This window comes from Brachyhypopomus gauderio, chromosome 12 (assembly GCF_052324685.1).
Source record: "Brachyhypopomus gauderio isolate BG-103 chromosome 12, BGAUD_0.2, whole genome shotgun sequence".
Lineage (NCBI taxonomy): Eukaryota > Metazoa > Chordata > Actinopteri > Gymnotiformes > Hypopomidae > Brachyhypopomus > Brachyhypopomus gauderio.
This window is the reverse complement of record NC_135222.1, coordinates 1,448,170-1,468,702: the sequence shown is the minus strand read 5'-3', so window position 1 is coordinate 1,468,702 and position 20,533 is coordinate 1,448,170. Positions and strand designations below refer to the sequence as shown.

Here is a 20,533-nt window from a genome sequence, read left to right as displayed (position 1 = left end):
GGGACGTTCTCAGTCAGACAGCCTAATTTAGTTCTGTCTCAGGCTGCGAGTGCCCCCCACACAGGGCTTGATCAGGGCTGTCTAACAGTGTCCTAATGACACCCGAGTCCCCACCAGTGTTGGGACACAGGTGCGCCACTGTCTCTGCGCTGGTCATTTTCCTACGGTAACGGGTTTTCCTCGCAGAGGATACACAGTAATGTGTCTGCTCTCCCTCGGGGTGCATTGTAAGCGTTTTGCAGACGGCCCTAACTTGGGATCGCGGCCGTTTTCAAATGGCTTGATTGCTGCCGTTTTTTAGTTAAAAGCACGTTTTTTTTGCGTGCGTGCGATCTCTCTGCAGGACTCTCCCGCATTTGAGGGTCACACTGGGTTCTCTGTGCATGGGCGGAGCTACAACAGAGCATGAAATTCAGGAGCGTCTCCTGGCAGGTTAAACTCACCCAGGGGCACAGAGACCTGGGTCTGTGTCTCCCTCTGGGTGGGGGCACCGAAGTCCCGCACTTGTGCTCTCTCTCTCTCTCTCTCTCTCTCTCTCTCTCTCTCTCTCTCTGCATGGGGGTGGTTGCGGGTGGTGCTTTGGGGGGGGGGGGGGGGGGGGGGGTGTAGTGCTGGAGGAGGGATTGTGGCTTGACAGTTTGGGCTGTAATGAGACAAACCACCATGGTAGAACACTGGGGCGCACACTGGATGGAGGTCCAGGAAGCGACGCTCTGTGCCTGTCAGCTCGTCCCTCAGAAGCCGAGCCGTAGCCTTTTAACTCTGCAGCCCACAGATACAAACAAAGCCATAGAGGGGGAGCGAAAGATGGAGGGGGAGAAGAAAAACAGCCTCTTTCTGTGCATTTCTGCCACAGGCTTCTTCCCCTTTACAGTGTTCTTTGCTTTTTTTTGGGGGGGGGTATTTGGGGGAGGGGGGTGGTGAATAACTGAAAGAGGTGAAAAAGGAAGAAGAAATAAAAACAAGAAGCAACATGGAGGAAGTGGGGTTTGGTAATTAGCAGTGGAAATGAGTGTTGTGTTCATTATGTTTTAACTGGGTTTAACAGGCATTGCACCTCAGAGTGCCGAGTATATTGAGTCAGGAAACATCAACAACAGGTTTAAATGCATCGTGTGCAGAGGTGCTGGCATTACATTAGGGGACGTTTATTTTGTTCCTTCGTGGGTTTTTTAAATTTATAAATCAAGCTCACAGCTTTTCTCAGATCTGTAGTGTAGAGAAGCAGCCGGTGGATTGCCTTTACACCATCCGCCCCCTCAGAGAAAGACTTTTGCTTGTTTCACAAAGAGAGCCTACTAATTTTATAACAATACATAATAATGGAAATCAATCCCAACATGTCTTCCGATTTATTTGCATGAATAACTGATGTGTTCTTCATTTAGTATGCGCTGGAATGCTTGCATTGTATTGGCTAGCTTTCCTGAAGTTATTAGCATAAGAGAAGATGATTTTTAATCTTCTACCAATGCGTGCTGTGGGATGTTGTTCAAACAGTGCCAGGAGACCCACGCGTTAGCCGAAGTGAGTGTTAGCACTAGTTAAAAGGGCTCTGTGATAATACAGTCAATAAGAAGGTTAATTGCTATATTTGGAATCATTGTTCATTATGCAGTAACCTTAAGGACCTGGTATAGATCTGCGCTCTGCTCTATTATCATCTTAAATGGGGCAGAGCACTCTCATGCTGGCTAACACCAGGTACAGCGTCCGGCGTAATTACGTGAACGCCTTTGGATCTTAATTGAGCCATTGTCCCTTTTCTTGTGCGTAGCGGACAGCGGCGATTGGGCCGGGCCGTGGGCTGGGCCGGGCCGTGGGCTGGGCCGGGCCGTGGGCCGTGGGCTGGGCCGGGCCGTGGGCTGGGCCGGGCCGTGGGCTGACTGCTGGAATGTCGTAGCAGGAGGAAGCAGGCGCTCCCGAGTGCTCATCTCTCTGCCGTCTCGACATCTCGCCCTCCCGTCGTCGTCTGGCGTCGGACCGTCGGGTTCTCCTCGCCGCCGCAAGAGACCGCCTCACGCTCCGTCAGATCCGAGGTGTCTGTGCCAGGGCTAAACTTTTGTAAACTGCGAGCATTTGTCAGAACATTTTCCTTCGTCTTGACGGTTTTTCTGTCTCTAATGTCGTCTTCCGGCCTTCCGTGACTCGCTGTCCCTCAGTCATCAATCTTTCATGCTTCTTGGACTGTTCGTCGTCACGGCGATGTGGGGAGGAGATGGAGCCCGGCTTCAGAGAGCGGCGCGGGTGACTTTGACCAGCCTCCTGAGCACAGCCCTTCCTCCCCACGGCTATTACTCACCGTCAATTAGTGTCTCTCCCCACGCCGGGGTCGCGGGCCGAGAGATCCATCGACCTTCGACCTCCGCGCCGCTGTGCGGTCTCGCAGCATTTCGCCGGAAACGCTTCCCTGCGGCTCAGTCGCCGTTTCAGCTTCGGCGCGAGAGACGAGGTAGCAGCGCCGACCCGCCGGCCCGGTTCTGCCGCGACCCACCACGGCAGAAAGGAAGCGGTGAGAGTCCGAGGTGCAAAAAGGCAGTGCGGGAGGAGCCGGCGTGGGTGAAGGTCGGGACAACACCGCCCGAGCGGCGTGAACCCCACCTCCCCACAGACGTGCGCGTGGGAGACGGAGAGACTGAGGGGATACTTGGCTACTGCTGCCCCCCCCCCCCCCCCCCTTTTTTTTAAGAGGTTTTGTCATGCATCAAAGTCAATTTGAATATGGTTGGAGAAAAAAGAGCTAAAAAAAGTTTAGGTTTTCTTCCCCTTCTCTGACTTCTGCTTTGACTCATTTCAGTGTTTTCGTAATGCGAGACGAATGACAGATTATACATATCTCCAAACACATGCTGACTCCCCCTGTTCTGGAGTGTGTAGATACACACACACACACACACACACACACACACACACACACACCCTCAGCCACTTGCATGTTACTCACACAATTCACTATTTCAACACGTAAATAAATAAGTGCGTAAAGTAAGTAAATAAATGTTAAGTGTGTGTATATGTATAAGTTAATGCTATTACTGAAGTCAGCTTTTATGAATGCATTCAAGAGTGTGTGGGGAGTGTTTTGATTGACTAACACAAAATGAGTGATACATTAGCAGCAACCTAAATCAATGCTATGGTGCTAATACGCTACATCTTGGAGTCTAGAGTCTACTTGCCTGCCATATATACGCGCTGACTGCCTGCCATAACCGCAGAGCTCTGTGGGTCAGGGCCCCAAACCAGCAGTATGACGGAGTCACAAGGTTCCTGCCCTGGTCCCCTGACTCATGCACGGGGGCCTGTTCCAGAAGGGTTCGAGTTCATGTGTCCTTGAACGTGCGCCTGCAACATGACTCCCTAGAAAAGAGCAAAGACCTCTAAGTGCCCGTTCGGTACACACACCAGAGGATAAACATGTTCCACATTCTGTGGGAATCCGATCGCTCCATGAGAGAACTTCCCTACCAGGACGTCAGCTAAAGAACAGCAGTGTGTCGCCAGGAACTTCTCCCCACGAATATAAATGTATTATAGAATTCTTTTTCATAGGGAGAAATATTCTATATATAATAGAGTACTCATTTATAGAATATGAATATATTATACTTCTCCTTTATAGAATATGGAATGCACCGCCCTTTAAGAATATTAATGTATTATAGAATTTTTCTCCCTTTTAAAATAGGGATATATTATAGAGTACTTGTCCTTTATAGAATATGAATGTATTGTAGAATACTTATAGAATACATCTCCCAATTAGAATATGAACATATTATAGAATACTTATAGAGTGCTTCACCCTATTAGAATATGTTAAAATTCTGCAGTTGAACTTTTCTGCTAGTCACTTGGAACTCACAAGTTCAGATGCTCTAAATAATGTTGGACTTGGTGAGCTTTAATGAGCGTGGTCTTCCTCACGCCCGACTCCATCCACATCTGCTGCCCCTCCTGACTGCGTGCACGCATCACTGCGTGCGGATCCTGCTAGCTCGCTGGAGCTTCTGCCTGCTCTGGCGCCGGCCCAGACCCCTTCTCCTCCATCTGAAGCCCCCACCAGTGAAGCATCCATGAGTGAACCTCAGACCTCCACACCGCCTCGCAGAGCAAACCAGACATGCCTCTAACTTGTGCTTTTTTTTCTTCTCCTCTTTCTCTCTGTCTATATATGTCTGTCTGTCTGTCTCTCTTTTCTGATCCAGTGGGCACCCCTTATTACATGTCTCCCGAGAGGATACACGAAAACGGATATAACTTCAAATCTGACATCTGGTCGCTAGGCTGTCTGCTCTACGAGGTAACGTATAGGAAGGCTCTCCTCCCTAGCTGCCCCACTCCCAAACCCTTCCCAACCCCCCTGCAGGTGCTTGACCCAACCTCACTCCCAACCTCACTCCTAACCTCACTCCCATCCTCACTCCCAACCTCACTCCCAACCTCACTCCTAACCTCACTCCCATCCTCACTCCCAACCTCACTCCCAACCTCACTCCCATCCTCACTCCCAACCTCACTCCCATCCTCACTCCCATCCTCACTCCCAACCTCACTCCCATCCTCACTCCCATCCTCACTCCCAACCTCACTCCCAACCTCACTCCCAACCTCACTCCCATCCTCACTCCCATCCTCACTCCCAACCTCACTCCCATCCTCACTCCCAACCTCACTCCCAACCTCACTCCCATCCTCACTCCCAACCTCACTCCCAACCTCACTCCTAACCTCACTCCCAACCTCACTCCCATCCTCACTCCCAACCTCACTCCCAACCTCACTCCCATCCTCACTCCCAACCTCACTCCCAACCTCACTCCCAACCTCACTCCCATCCTCACTCCCATCCTCACTCCCATCCTCACTCCCAACCTCACTCCCAACCTCACTCCTAACCTCACTCCCAACCTCACTCCCAACCTCACTCCCATCCTCACTCCCATCCTCACTCCCATCCTCACTCCCATCCTCACTCCCATCCTCACTCCTAACCTTACTCCCAACCTCACTCCTAACCCCCGACCACCCAGCCAGCCCGTGCCTGTGTTTTGTTCTTGACCAGTTAAACGTTCTCTTCGTAGGATACCTGCAGTGCGTTTTGATGTTGTGGGCCAAATGTGGATGACGTTTACATGTGTTTCTGATAAGACGCGCGGCCGACTTCTGAAAGTGATACGGCCCATTTTGATTATGCCTCTAGTGCGGTGGGCTCGGGCACCAGGCCCACTGAAACTCAGGGGACGGAGCATTTGCCCCGGCCCGCACTTCCACCGAGGTGAGGCGGGGGGGGGGGGGGGGGGGGCGCTGCTTCTTTGCTGAGGCATGGCCTGCCAGTTTGGACCCTTAAAAGTGTTTGACCACTGCAACTGGCTGCATCAGAGTTCTGTTCTGTAATACAGTATTAAGGCTGGTGAAACCTAGCACTGTCCTTAGAAAACTGTGTGTGTGTGTGTGAGAGAGAGAGAGAGAGAGAGAGAGAGAGAGAGAGAGAGAGAGAGAGAGAGAGAGAGAGAGAGAGAGAGAGAGTGAGAGAGTGAGAGTGTGAGTGAATTTTGCACTGGATTTCTTTGACCAGATGATTGAGGCAAACTGGAATGTGAAGGAACACATTTCGAAATGGCACAGTCCTCACCTTCATGCAAATCTCCATTTACATGTATGCTATCAAATATTTGTGATACACATACACACACACACACTGACACACACACACTCGCAGAATAGAAATAGACAGAAATAAACAGCCATCTGAGTTCACCGCTGCTCGCAGACCGTGCTTCTCCCCGCTAATTAGTCTCCCACAATGCACCGGGCCCGGCGGTGTGCCCTGCTTGGCAGCGGCCGCGGGTCACCGGGGTGCGGGCGGGGGTGGGGGGTGGTGCGGTGGTGTGGTGGTGTGGTGGGGGTGCGGTGCGGGTGATCGGCTGTGATCTCTTAAGCTTCTGTCAGCACCAGGACCCACAGCTCCTGGCCCTGGACATGCAGCCCCCCGTCGCCCTTCGGTAACGGCAACGCTCTCTCATCTGGGCCCGCCCCTGTAGGTCACATGACCCGGGGGTGGGGGGGTGGGGGGGGGGTCTGAGGCTGGGCGCCCCCTGCTGGTTGCGAACACGGAGCGGAGGAGCGTCTCCGGAGGCAGACGGGAGTATCCACACAAACACCCGGTGATGTCCACGTTTGTGTAGGTGTGTGTTGTGTGGCTGTTGGGCACTAATATGTCCCAATATCAGGCCCACATTGCGCTGTGCGTATGCAACCAGTATGCAGCTGTGTGTGTGTGTGGAATGGCTGCCATGCTGAATCTGTAGTCTCGTGACTCCTTCCATTGATCTCCTTTGTGTGAAGCCTCTACATATATGCACATAATTGTGCCTTCTGAAAGCCGGAGTCTCCCAGCCTGTCTGCCTTGGGCCTTTGGGTCGGGCCGGCTGTGTTTCAGGTCATGAAGGCCTTGGCTTAAAATCATCAATACCTGGGCACTGTGTCCCTGCATCTGTGTCTCTCATTCCGTTTGAAGCAGCCCATCGGCGGGAGCTCATCTAGTCAGCTGACTGCACAGCCCCCCCCGTGATGAGGGCGGGGGGGCGGGGCCGGCGCTGGGGCCGACTCCCACCTGACCCACGCGGTGGGCGGGGCCTGCGCGCTCTCAGCTGCGCCTCGGTCAATAACGCCGGAGTCTCGGTCCCGCACCACACGCCATTTCCATTATTGACCCCTGGCCTACGCACGCAGGAAGTGCCTGGTTCTCCGCAGCGAAGTCTTGAGCGCAGGCGGCCGGGAGTCGGAAGTGCTGTAGGAATCAAAGCGGTTGATGTGTGTGGACAGACATGTTTATGCTCCTACGCGCTCTTTCAGCAGCTGAATTTCTCAGCCTCCTTCCCCACCTCCACATTTCCACATTTAATTCTTCGCTTTTTAGGTAATGCTGCACATTCTATCTGTCTGTCCGGCAAAAATCTTGCGGCCAGCTGAATGCAGACTGCGTTTCCTTTCATCCTTGTAATGGAGGTCAGGAAGAAGTGAAGAGCTAGTGAACAAGTTCAGGAAGGTACTGAACGCATCTTTTTAAACCTTGTTTTTTGCTTTTTTGTTATGGATCGTCATTATATAGGAAGGGCACGTTCCCACAATTAACATCTTGTATTGGCGTTTCATCCTAAACCTCGTTGACGATGTAGTATGTCACAGCTCCCTCCCTCACTCCTCGCCACGGCAACCAGCTCCTGGCTTTTTGGCGTTGGGTTTTATGACGCCTGAAATAAAAGGGTCATCTCGGGCTAACCAGATGGGCCCGGCCGGCACTCCTCTCACTGTCTCCGCTCTCTGTTCAGCACAGACAGCGTTCATATTGCTGTATCACTGCTCCCATGGTCTGGGCTGGCCTTTTGAAGTGCTCTTAAACCCGTAACTAATAGCTGTCGTTGAGGCTGTTTGGAATTCGTATTAACATAAATCAAGATCTGCGGACTGTCACGTCTCCCATCAGCAGGCCAGAGCAGTCGAGCTCACGGATCAGGCCTTGGTAATTAAAGTCAGACATAAGTGTGGAGAACTGCTGACTCTTTACGACCTGGCGAGGGAAAGTGTTGGTTCCTGTCAAATAATACATGTTTTGTTACCTCAGCACTTAGTGTTCAAATAAACCGAACTTTATTTTTTCCGGTTTTCCTTCATATTCCGAGTTTGTAAAATGCTGGAATGTTGAGTAATAAAATCCCTGAAAAGGTGTTCTTGCATAAGTTTTCTTTTTTCAAAATATCTCCCCAGGGAATAAAATGAAGAAGTATTAACAGTATTTAGGATGGTGCCGTCGGTACCGATATGATGTCTGGTAAATTCAGAGTGACGTAAAGCTCTTAAGTACAGGTACAAAGGCACTTAACATTATACTCCTGTGACAGCTGCGTAAGGATGGTGGAGTTGGTGACTAGACTTGCCTCTCGCGTTCTGAAACTGCCCAAACAAATGCGGATGTGAAACCCACCCCCACCCCCAGTCTACGGGGAGAGTTTGTTCCCCCGGACCGGGGTGGAGGTGGGGGCAGCACAGACATCAGAGAAGCTATTGAGATGTCAACAAAATCACACTGACAGCCATCAAGGTTCCTGCGAGGACAGGATCAAAAGTGTGTGAGAGCTGGAAACGTTTGAACCTTTTGTGTTTCTAATTAAACTTTTTGCAACTTTAAAGTGCAGGATTTGGTACGGAGACGTAGAGGATAGAGAGGGAGGGAAAAAAAAACCGTCCTTCTTGAACATGGCATGTGGAAGCGGAGGGAAAAAAAAGTTTTGCGTGAAAGCGAGTGAATACTTTATTCCAGCCGAATCTGACAGCTGAGCTGGCTACTTGACATTATTTGAAGAGATGACAAGTTAGAGGAAGCCCAACTAGTCTGGTGTTATTAATACCGCTGTCATTCATTACAGTGCATGCACCGTGGGCCCCTTTGAAACGCAGCACTTTTGAGACTGTATTTTTGCCCTGTGAATTGCTTATGGCTCAAGCTTACCCAAACGTAAATCTGAAAGAGGGAGAGGTTGCTGAACCCCGAGTGTGTACGTAAATTCTCTCTTCCGTTCCGCTCAGACGTACATTTCCAATCAGTGGCATGCTTCCCCGTTTTAATTTGATAGTTTAGCGGATTGATTCGACACGTGCGTGCAGGGGCACCGAATCCTTTAAAGATGCTCAGAGTGTGAAGCAGATGAGAATTCTCCCAGCTTGCTGGAGCTCTTAGCATTCTGATAAGCTGTCTCGCTCTTGTTTCCCTAATGAAGCATAAAACCTGGAAACGTGGCACACCCCCCCCCCCCCCCATCTTCTTTTTCCGGGCCTTTCTTCCCAGACAAACAGACAAACACAAAAGCGTCGGCGAACCTTCCTCCCCGTAATTTGTCTTGTTAGCGCTACAAAGCAGGAGAAGGCGTCTCCCCTTTGGTTTGCAGGAGGATGCGAGGCGGGCCGGGCCGGGCCGGAGCGCGTGAGAGAGCGGGGCTGACGTCCCAACCAGCTCGCGCCTGCTCCCTGTCATCAGATAGGGACTCTTCTTTAACGGATGCATTTTTGATTCGGTTCCCAGCGCCTCTGTGCGCGCTGCCTTTCATTAATATATCATTAAAGTGCGACTGTAGGGAAAAGGAGGAGGAGGAAGAAGCAGCCCGTTCAGCTGAAATAATGATGGCTTCTTTTCCCGTTTGAATTATTGCCGGGTAGCGTCAGGCACCGCCGCCAAGAGTGTTGCCACACAGAGCCTTCCTTCACTTTTTAATTGACACGCAGAGAATGAGGCAGAGAAGAGAACGAGATCAATATTAATTAAGGGTCTTTTCTCTTTCATCCTGCCGACACCTTTACATGGACACCTTCAGCCCAGAAGCAGCACGCCGGCGGCCAGTGGCCGTGGGGCCGGTCTCCTGTCCCTGCGCTGGCCCAATGCGTGACTGTTTGTGCTTTTACATGCGCCCAGTTGTGTTTCTCTGTGTGTTTTCTGGGGTTTTTTTTGTTTTTTTGTTTTTTTTTTTTGGCGTGTTTGTTTGTTTGTGTGCATGCTCGTGTGTGTGCATGAGTGCGTGCACATTGTGTGTGCGTGTGGGTTTTTTTGAGCATGTGTGTGTTTGTGTGTCTGCGTGTGTGCGTTTTTATTGTTGTGTGTGTGTGAGTGTGTGTGTGTGAGTGTGTGTGTGAGTGTGTGTGTGTGAGTGTGAGTGTGTGTGAGTGTGTGAGTGTGTGTGTGTGGTGTGTGTGTGTGTGTGTGTGTGTGTGTGTGTGTGTGTGTGTGTGTGTGTGTGTGTGTGTGTGTGATGGTGTGTGTGTGTGTGTGTGTGTGTGTGTGTGTGTGTGATGGTGTGTGTGTGAGTGTGTGTGTGTGTGTGATGGTGTGTGTGTGTGTGTGATGGTGTGTGTGTGTGTGTGTGTGTGTGTGTGTGTGTGTGTGTGTGTGTGTGATGGTGTGTGTGTGTGTGAGTGTGTGTGTGTGTGTGATGGTGTGTGTGTGTGTGAGTGTGTGTGCTCTTGCACCACCGTGCTCCACCAGCAGCCCCGCAGACAGACAGCAGGCCAGCGTGGTGCGGGGTGGACGCCTCTGGAATACCAATGAGGAGTCTGCTGGGCTACGGGGGTCAGGGAGCAAGTCAATCATCTCGCCCATCGCCTGGGCGCCCCGAATCAAATTAGCCTGAAAAATTCAGGGGCCAGGAGCACGGGGCGAGCAGCTGTCAGGGCCAGGAGCACCCAGGCACTAATGAACCAGATGAATAGTGCAAAAACTCCAAAATAAAAACAGGACAGTTGACATTTTTCATCTGTCAGAAGTAGAAGATGCATGAAAATACTGTGGTCCTTGTTTAACCCTTTGCTGCCTGCATCTGGGGCTGCAGCCGCCACGCCTCCCACTGTAAAACACACACGGACACACACACACACACGGACACACACACACACACACGGACACACACACACACACGGATACACACACACACACACACACACACACACACACACACACGCACAAGCACAGAGGCTGAGATCACATGTTGGTATTACACCCCCTACCCCCCACCCTACATGCCCCTTGCCTTACAGGTACACACACAAGCACCGGCTACGTTCAGATTACCAAACCCTGAGCACTGTAATTATCCCGGGGAGCTCTTTGCAAGAGTGGCGGCATGTTGAACAGATGTTGGAGAAAAACTGCACGCTATTCCTGTGCGGACCCACAGGTCCACTCCAAGAATCCTGGTGCTGCCCATCTGCAGGAGTGAAGCGTTCTCCACGCTTTGTGTGTTGTGTTTTTCCAGACGGGCTCCTCACACATGTGGGTGCGGCGGTGGATTAGTCTTTACACAGATAGCACACTGGCTGTACACTGAAACATTATTACAGTCTAACACACACACACACACACACACACACACACACACACACACACACACATGCTGTCTCAGTCAGTGTGTCTTCAGGAAAAGTCCTCAGAAAGATCCAGCAGTGTATTTTTAGTTTTTTAGCATCTGTCTTTACTCTCCTGTGGGCTTTGTGTTAACGCACTTAATCCATCAGGAGAGTCTGCCTCTTCAGGTTTAGTACATTTCTGTTTTTTTGTATATTAAAGGGAAATAGTTTTAGAAAGAGCGGATAACCTGTTGAGCTCCCATTTATCACAGCGTTCGCCGTAACGCTTGCCAAAGAAGCCACTAATCCCTCCAGTCCGCCAGCCGGTGTGAGGTGGTGTGAGGTGGTGTGAGGCGGTGTGAGGTGGTGTGAGGCGGTGTGAGGCGGTGTGAGGCGGCGTGAGGCGGTGTGAGGCGGCGTGAGGCGGCGTGAGGCGGCGTGAGGCGGCGTGAGGTGGTGTGAGGCGGCGGTGAGGCGGTGTGAGGCGGCGTGAGGCGTTGTGAGGCGGCGGTGAGCCGGTGAGTGATTAGCGCGGGGCCCGTGTGCGGCCGTGCTGGGCTAGCCCGTGTTAGCCGCGCACTCGCTGAGCCGTCTGACGGCTGGGCCAGGCCTGACGCTCCTCACTGCTCCTCTTCTGTCACTGCCAAACCGCACTGCCTCGCTCCGACACACACACACACACACACACACACACACACACACACACACCTCCCCGCTTCACGCACTCGCCTCGCCGTCGCTGCCGCCGCTCTCTCCTTCCCGCTACCTCCCTCTCCCTCTTTCTCTCTCCCTCTTTCTCTCTCTGTCATTTTAATTGAGTTCTCGGCTACTGCGCCTGTGCTTCTGTGTGTGTGTGTGTGTGTGTGTGTGTGTGTGTGTGTGTGTGTGTGTGTGTGTGTGTGTGTGTGTGTGGTTTCTGAGTGCACACTGGATGCATCTGGATAGTTTTTTTGTGTGTGTGTGTGTGTTGTTGTGGTGGTGGTTGTTGTTATTTATTTCCCCCCCACCCCCCACACAGCGTCCTTGTACTGACTTTGGCGTTTCCCCACTTGTTTTGGCTTTTTCTCTTCCACACCATTCTCCTGTAATGGGGAGCTTCCACGCTCTCTCTCTGCGGCCCAATATTGGTCTTCCCAGAGTGTCACCACTTTTCATCTTTTGTGTGGTGACTCGCTCGCAGTTTAGGTGTCTGCGTTATCCCTCTGTCCACCGGCTGTCCTTTAACCGCCGTGTCTTGGGCCAGATGTGGGTATCCTAATGATCTCCACAGAGGTACAGGAGGTACATGAGTTCCTCCTTGTGCTCCGGCTGACTGATGCTGACTCACTGGCTGTTGCCAGGTGAGTTCTGGTGGCTAGTCCTCATCACGGGAGCGTTTAACCTGACACCTGAGGAGTCAGACAGTCAGAGGAGAGCACCTGCTTCCTGTGAGGGGCCGTGGCGTGTTACGTCATCAGGATTTCTTCCGGGGGGGAGCCACGATGGGGCCTGCAGTGCTCGTGCGTCTCCCTTTTTCGCATTTGCGCCACGAAACTTCATGAATATTCGAAATGCCTCAAATTTTGCGGAAACTCTAGACGCTGCTTCAGTTTTGCCTGGTGGAGCATGTTGTGTGATGGAAGTTTCTCTTAAACCTGCACTCAACTATTGACAGGCTCCAAACATTTGGATAGTGGCTTTTCGACGTTTCTTAATGTAAAATAGAGCTTTCCGAAGTTATTCATTTATCGTAGGAAATGTAGGTTGTAAATTAAATACATGGCAAACCGGGCCACCTTTTGAAGTCTTTTGTCGAATAGCTGTAGTCATCCTAGTTTTATGGTTTTGTTTTTTGAATTTGTTACACAGAATATAGGCATATGGATCTGGTAATGTCAGAACACACACCCCCGCCACCTCCTCCCCTGCGTTTTACAAACTCACTTCTTCTTCTCTGCAGTTCCTGGTGTGGTGCTTACACCTCAGGAACTGTGACTGTCCTGGGATTGCTTTGAAAGCTTCAACTGTTTCGAGATTAGCACAAGGTCACCGCTGTACCTTTTCACCCTGGAGTACACGGCGGTGGCTCTAAAATGCTAAGATCTGGTCAGCCTAAGCATTCTTTCATCCTTTTCCAAGCCAGACCGAATTGGTTTCAGTTCTTTACGGGCTAGCCAAGCAGGCCTTTGGTTCTGTGTACGCTTGTGCGTTTTGGGTGCCTCCCGGCATGTACGCGGCGCTGTAGTGAAACTGCGGCCTTTGTGCGACTGTACGCGGGGCTTCACGCCTATTTAACAACCTCCCGTCTTTGTAGTTCGGGCGGAGTTAAAGCGGTGGAGGGAGAGAGAAGCTAAGACCAGCAGTGGTGAAGTGAGGCCTACAGGGGAGAGGGCACGGCTCAGGGAATCACAAGCCTCGTGCACGTATGTAAAGACCTTCTGAAGCGGTTGGGATTTCGAGGAAGAGTTCTCAGGCTGTCAAAGCGTCCATGTTCCAAGTTCCTAGCGTTCTAAAACCCCAACGTCAGAGGTTTAGTTGGCTGTCTCGGTGCCCTGATATCTTAACCAAACTGAAGGCAGTCATTCAACGACTGTCTCTTATTTACTGTCCCACAACAGCCAGCCTGTCAGCTACTTGAAGATTGACTGACTCTGCTTGGTGCGTGTGTGTGTTTGTGTGTGTGCCTGGGGAGTGTGAGGAAAGAGGGGCGGACAGAGAGGAGGAGTGTTTGTACGTGTGTGAATGCGTGAGAGAGAGCCATATGAAGAAGAATAAAAACTGAACACAGAAATGGCCAGGTCCTTAATGCTCACTGTAAACTCTGTAGCTCAACACATATGATAAAAGATCAGAAGCTCCAGTCTCTCAGAATCACACAGTAATGTGAAACATTCACAAAAGTACAGAAAATCTTAAATATCAAACATCTTGTGGTTGTTGTGAACTGAACTTTAGAATGTGACTGACAAGATTGTCTGTTGAGACATTAAAACTCAGTAATGACCATATGGCAGTGTAGTGACCTTTAGAGAATATAGTACAATTCAGTCTGGACTTACAACATGCAGAGTTGTTTGTTTTCGGTCTGCGTGTAGTTGCAGACATTTTGAAGCTCGACGGTTTTGTCTGTGCGTATTCTTCCAGCTTGCCGGCTCCAGAGGTTTCCACACACCCAGTCTCAGACCTATTGGGTTGCTAGGGAACGGCAGCTGTCTGATTAAAATCTGATAAATGACAGAGATGGTTCGGAAGAGAGAAACATATGGAAAGGAAGTGACTCCAGCCATGATGGCTGTTTGAAACACTCTTCATCTCTGCAGTGTTCTCTCCGTTAACTTCTCTCTGGTGCATTTGTTAAACCACATGATTATAGCTCCCTTGCAAAATGCCGGTTTGTTACAAAAGGAAGAAGGTTCAAGATCATCACCATTCACTGCAGTACTTGTGAGTTTATAGTGGAGTTAACACTTTTTTTCTTCACCCAGGAAGCTTCGGTCGTCTTTGTATTGAGTTCATTTGCTAAATCTACTGTCGGCTGAAATGACGGTTAACGGTTAATGACGGCGGAGCTGCAGACATGGCGGTCTTGTCGTGCACGCCCGAGTCGCGCCGTTCGGGTCGCGCCGTTCGGGTCGCGCCGTCCGGGTCGCGCCGTCCGGCCCGCGCCGTCCGGGCCGTGTTCAGCAGGAGTCCCCCTCCGGAGCTGTGAAGTTGCGCCCGGTCATCCCGCTGAGCTTCTCTACGTTGCAACCTTCTGCCGGACCAAATTACAGCTGGGCTTCGGGTTTTCTGACACATATTTATGCTCTTTGAAAGTTAGAAGCAAGCTAAAGCAAGCTTGTTGCGTCAAGGTTAAGTTTGGCCAAGGACGGAGTTCTTTATGTCTGTATAGGGCACAGACGTGTATTTTTCTTCTCCGCTAAAGAAATGTGCACAAGTGACTGCATGTTGGCCTAAGGCACACAATAAGACAATGTCTGTCTGCCTGCCTGCGTTCACTTGATTTGCACATTTCCACTGCAATATTTCATTCCCTATCCATCCTCATTTCAGCGTCTGGAAGTATTTCCGTCATTTATGCATCACATGGTCCGCCGGGTGCAGGCGGGAGCTCTTCCCGCCATAAACCCCAGCGGCTTGAACTTAAAACGTAACCCACATGAAGCATGAGCAGACCTGAAAGATCAAATCAGGGTCGTTCTAAAAATCTTGTGTATCGGCCATCGGCATTCTGGTCCAAAGCCAAAGCGACAGAGACCGTCCTATCACTTTGATGGGAGTTTGAAGTGTTAGAATGGGGAGAAAATGCCATAAAGGTCAACATATAGCACTTCAGATGAAATACGGCGAAGGCACCTGGTCGGACAGGTTTGACGTCTTACTTGACAAACTGGAAATGGCACCATAAGCCACACCGTGTGGCCGCTTGTTTAAAGGCAGCCTGTCTGCAGAATCCCTAAACGAAACAACCCCAACCACCGAGGAGCTCCTTGTTGGGGGGGTGGGGGGGGGGGGGGGGATTATAGAATGTGAACGGGCCCGGAATCAAAATGACCGCTGCGAGGGTCATGAGAAGGCAGGAGGGTGAGGCTAATGGCTCGTGGGCTCGCTGCAGACGACGTGTTCTCACGCCAGGTCGGAGGTTCACCCCCTTCACACGTCTGACCCCCTCTTTGCATTTCTTTGCCTTACTCCTAGATGGCCGCCCTACAGAGTCCATTCTACGGGGACAAGATGAACCTTTACTCCCTGTGTAAAAAGATCGAGCAGTGTGACTACCCCCCGCTCCCGTCTGATCACTACTCAGAAGAGGTAAGGAACTCTGGGCCTGGTCGGGGGTGGGGGGGGTTGGCACAAAGGTCTGCGTGGACTTCTTCCAGTTGACCTCCTACGTCCAGGTGTTGCGGGGCGTCTTGCTGTGTGAAAAGACGAGCGCGTCTTTAATGGGACGCCCGCAGTACGGCAGTGTGCCTCGCGCTCGGGGTTCTGTGTATTCAGACCACTTTTCAACAAACTGTGACATAACGGCAGTAAACTTCGTACACTTCCACACGTGTGTCCTACTGCGGCTAAACGGAACTCGTGGCTTCTCCCCGCTCCCCGGCTGGGGCAGACGTGTCCGGGTGCTGGTCGAGGCGTTCCGGCCCGCTGGACTGTGTAAGGCTGAGGGAGCGCCTCTCGGACCCCGGTGCCGCCCGGGACGCAGGCGGATTACGAACGATGAGGAGGAGCATTTTATTTAATAAGCGGCGGGTTTAAACGTGGCAAACTTTTCCGTTAGAGCCCGTATCCTTACCTGCCACCACCAGCTCCTAATTCCGCGGTGCCCCTGCGTGCCACCAGCCTCATCTCCAGAGTGAGTCATTATTCCCCATTCATGGCGCGCTCTCTCGCCTCAGCACTGCGGAGCCTGGGGGCCCCCCCGACACCCCCTCCATCCCCATCCCAGCGCAGACGGAGGCCCCGCATCCTCCCCTGTCTGTGTGTAAACAATACTCCTGAAGGCGAATGGCAAAAAACTGTCAGACGCTCATCTTTGGTGTGTCATTTACCGTCTCCGCGCTCCTCACCTGACAGACAACCCCTTTCCCCATCAAAAATTCCATGACCCCCCCCACCCCACCCCCCACCCCCATCTTTTTTCACTGAGAATATGAATATTTTACATATCTGCATCCTGATTCCACCCCCCCCCCCCCCCACACACACACACACTAACACACACATCCCACCTGCCCCCCAGCAGCCATTTCTTCGCACTAATTCAGCGACTGGCTGGATTTGCATTTCACATGCTGCTGATTAGGAGACAGCAAACCTCACAGTGGCAGCCGGGCCTCGGCTGGATCCAGCCTGTTGCCATGGTGATCGTGGGGCACCACTTCTTTCCTTTCCTTTGTTTTTTGTTTTTTTTTTTCTTCCCCTCGATCCCCCCTCCATTTTGCTTTTAATGATGGCGGTCGCTGGGGCTAAGGTCGCGTGTCTCTCTTCGTGCCACACGAGTGTGAACCCTGGCGACTCTGTGTGTGCGGCAGTCTGACGAACATGCAGGAGGCCGCTGGCCGTTTGAGCCCGGTCCCTGGGTCCTGGCCCGGTCCCTGGGTCCTGGCCCGGTCCCTGGGTCCTGGCCCGGTCCCTGGGTCCTGGCGGAAATGCTCCACCAACCCAGAGTTCTTCACCTAGACCCAAAGGGTCGATGACATGGCAGGAAGCCCAGACCCCAGCGAGCAGCTCTTCTCTCCTTCACCGTGTGTCTGTGCTCTTCTCCCCGCAGCTGAGAAAGCTGGTAGACATGTGCATCAACCCGGACCCGGAGAAGCGGCCCGACATCGCCTACGTGTACAACGTCGCCAAGCACATGCACGCGCTGACTCTGGTGACCTGAGGCCGGGACCTGCCGCTGGTAGCTCCTCCCCCACGGGGGCAGCGTTGGCCCCGTGCCAACCTCGTTTAAAATTATTTTTTTTGTTTAGTTTCTTTCATGTTTGTTTGAGGTTTTGTTTGTTTGTTTGTTTGTTTGTTTGTTTCATGTTAGTGTTTGTTAGCGTTAGCTGCCCCTTTGTTCTGCAATGTTATGATCAGATGAGAACCAGGTTGTTTCAGAATGCTTCTCGGTTTTGAGGAACCCAGAACCCAGAGTGCCGATCTAACGCCGGGTGACGAAGTGCCGATCTAACGCAGGGTGATATGCTGACACGTTTACGGACACTTTTATTTTGATGTAGTTATACAATTAATGCTGAAGATGAGTCACAGTATGTGTAAGTAATACAAGTAATGCACACATCACACACACACACACACACACACACACACACACACAATTTACCACCCAGTAGACCACATATATACATGCATACACACACACACTCTCTCTCTATATGCGCTCGGGGACAAATTACCAGTGGACCTCAGACTTATATATAAAATAGTGCTGTCAATTCCAGGTGCCGCGATTAAAAGTCCTCACCAGGATTTTGCTCAGGCTTCCTGGATTGTGTTGATTCCACTATTTTAACCTGGATTGCTAATTAGAAAATCTAGCAAGCTTGAGCAAAATCCTGGTGAGGACTTTTAATCGCGGCACCTGGAATTGACAGCACTAATATAAAAACAAACAAACTATACACACACACACACACACACACACACACAGGTACAATTTACCCGTAGACCACAGAGCCTACAAAAATAGTTAGAGGCCTTTTTGTCAGTGTGTGCCTAAGCACAGAAGAACCTCACCCTTCAAGTGTCTTGCTGTTATGCACTTTTGGATATTGGTACATATGATGCAATACCCTGATCACTGAATGTAAATGTGCCTCTGTTTCAGATGAGGTTGAGCTAGGGTTTTTCTTATTTGAGAAGAAAATACGCAAGTTGGGTAATGATTTGAACGGTCCTGTGACACTCCTTCCAAAACCACCTCACAAGTCACAAGTTTTACATGAAACAAAATGGGAAAAGCTCAATTGTCCTTTGTAAAAGTCAAGCAAAGTTCTCCTAAAAAGCATCACATTTGAATTAGCGAAGGTTTTTCCTTTTGTTCGAAGAGAATGAAGTGTTTGTGGTCTGTGCTGCAGGTTGCGTGGGCTTTGTAACTCATCCTGGGTCTTAGTCTGTGTTGGGGTTCCTGTACTTACCCGGTTTTGATGCATTCTGGAAGAAAATTGTGCTTTCGTACATATTTCTTTAGCCATTTTGTTTTCTTGTGTGTTTCTTGTGTGTTTCTTTCAAGTTGCACACTATTCAGAGTAGACTACAGTGAGGAATGTTTTCCTGTCTTTTATACATGCATTTTATTCCTACTTTCCTTACTAAACAGCTGCAGCTGCAGGTCCTCTAAGTGAACAACTAGATGTAGAGAAGTAGAAAACTAGTGGTGCGATTACGGACCAGGACTGATGAAGGAACGCGACTAAAATGGAGATGATGAATGACGGCTCCACTGCCTTCAAGTGAAGAATCACACTGCAAAACAACAGCAGTACAGCCTGCATCACTTCTACTGGGAGCTGTGTGTGTGGTTTTCCGTAAATGATGTAAAGTGCTCACACATGTTCAGATTTAATGGTTTTTAGCATGTTTTTTGTTTGTTTGTTTTTTTAATTGTTATTTTTTATTCTTTCAGACCGAACAACTGTCTTAGCTGTGTGGGCACAATCCTAAGTGACCTTTCTTGTCTATACCAAATACATAAGCAATGTTCAATCTGGTTGCCCACAGCACAGAAAGAAATGTTTTTTTGTTTTAATTTGTTCAGTGGACTGTTTTTTTTGTGGTGGTGGTTAGGCTTATTTACAAACAATATTAGTTGTTAGAAGTTCTGTTCTGTAGGAGGTATATGTACAAATTGAGATGAATTGCACATCTTTGTCGGCCATGATTTTGTCACGCTTGTTTTATGTCTTTCTGTAGAAATTGGCTGTATTCCATTTCAGCAACATTTTGACTTGTTCCAGTCGGTTCTCCGGTCTCGTGCTTCCTATTAAGAGTCCTGTTCATGAAGTGGCTTGTGAGTGCAACCGTCCATGTAAGACACAAATACCCGAGGCTGGAATTTACAATTATAACAGCTGTTGTGTACCACCTTTTGCAGATAGAAAATGTATTGATTTGATATGATAGCATCCATGTAAAATGGTATTTGTTTTTAACAGTTGCGTAGTTGAGAGCATATTGTGTTTTCTTTTTATCATATTTAGCAATAATCAGTTCCTAACTTTTTTCCCCCCGTGTATTATCACAGTAACAGAGTTGAGTCCTGTTGCATAGAGTGGTATTTATCTTGGTGTTGCGCTCCGAGACGGAGGGCGGGGTTGAGGGTGGTGTTGCAGGGGGAATTCTGGGAGCTGCAGGGGCGTCTGTCTGCTTGAACAGACCGTGGGCTTTTAGTTCCGCTTCTCTTCGAGGAGAGACGGGTACTCGACCCGTTTACACACGCAGCCTCTGCTAGACTCCACAGAAGAGGCTGGCGTGACCCGGCGGGAGCGAGCCTCGGTGTGTGCGGTTCGCAGCCCTGCAGGGGGCGCTAGCCCACAGGGCGACAACGCTGACGTGGTGGTGGAGCGGCTGGGCGCGCTCCTGGGGTGGCGGGGACTCCCGTCCCGACTCCGTCAGCCGGACTCGCCGCAGTGTGGTGTCCTGCTGGACTTGGACCGGACATTCTTCAGTTTTGCTTACAGCCAAAGTCTGGGGTCAGGGAGGGGGGTAGACACCTTATTTATTTGTCTTTTCATTTGTTTGTTTGTTTGTTTGTTTGTTTTGGTTATGTTAATTTCTTTGATTTTGTTTTTGATTGTTCGATTAAACAATTGTCTAACCTCAAGATGTCCATTAATACTTTCTACGCTAACTGAAAATAAAATTTGAGTTTGTTTTATTGCATGATAACCGTTGACTTCTTTTGTGACGTTTAACAAGCAGTTTGACAGCCAGTTTGATGCCACATTTCCTCATTTGTCACTTGTAGAAATTAAACGGATAACGATGTGATGTTGTTCAGCTAATAGAATCATCTCGCTTGTGTTAGCTGCTGGAGCCCAGCCTACTCTCATTTGATTGTGTTTACTTGTACCCTTTTAACAAACCCCTCCTGCTAGCCCTGAGCATGATCGCGGGCTGCTGTGGAGTAGCGTGGCCCTGGGGCTTCGTTTAGATT

At 50.4% G+C, this 20,533-nt stretch overlaps 1 protein-coding gene across 2 annotated transcripts in view; it reads left to right on the top strand.

The window, feature by feature from the left end:
- The window catches only part of nek7 (NIMA-related kinase 7), a 62,570-nt gene extending 42,316 nt beyond the window's left edge, over nt 1-20,254 (top strand). For both annotated transcript variants that reach the window (XM_077024307.1, XM_077024306.1), the window contains exons 8-10: nt 4,209-4,303; nt 15,571-15,684; nt 17,147-20,254. In XM_077024307.1, the coding sequence (XP_076880422.1) occupies nt 4,209-4,303; nt 15,571-15,684; nt 17,147-17,257 (320 nt within the window). In that variant the 3' untranslated portion in view covers nt 17,258-20,254. The remainder of the gene's footprint in view (nt 1-4,208; nt 4,304-15,570; nt 15,685-17,146) is intronic.
- The last annotated feature ends 279 nt before the right edge of the window (nt 20,255-20,533 follow it).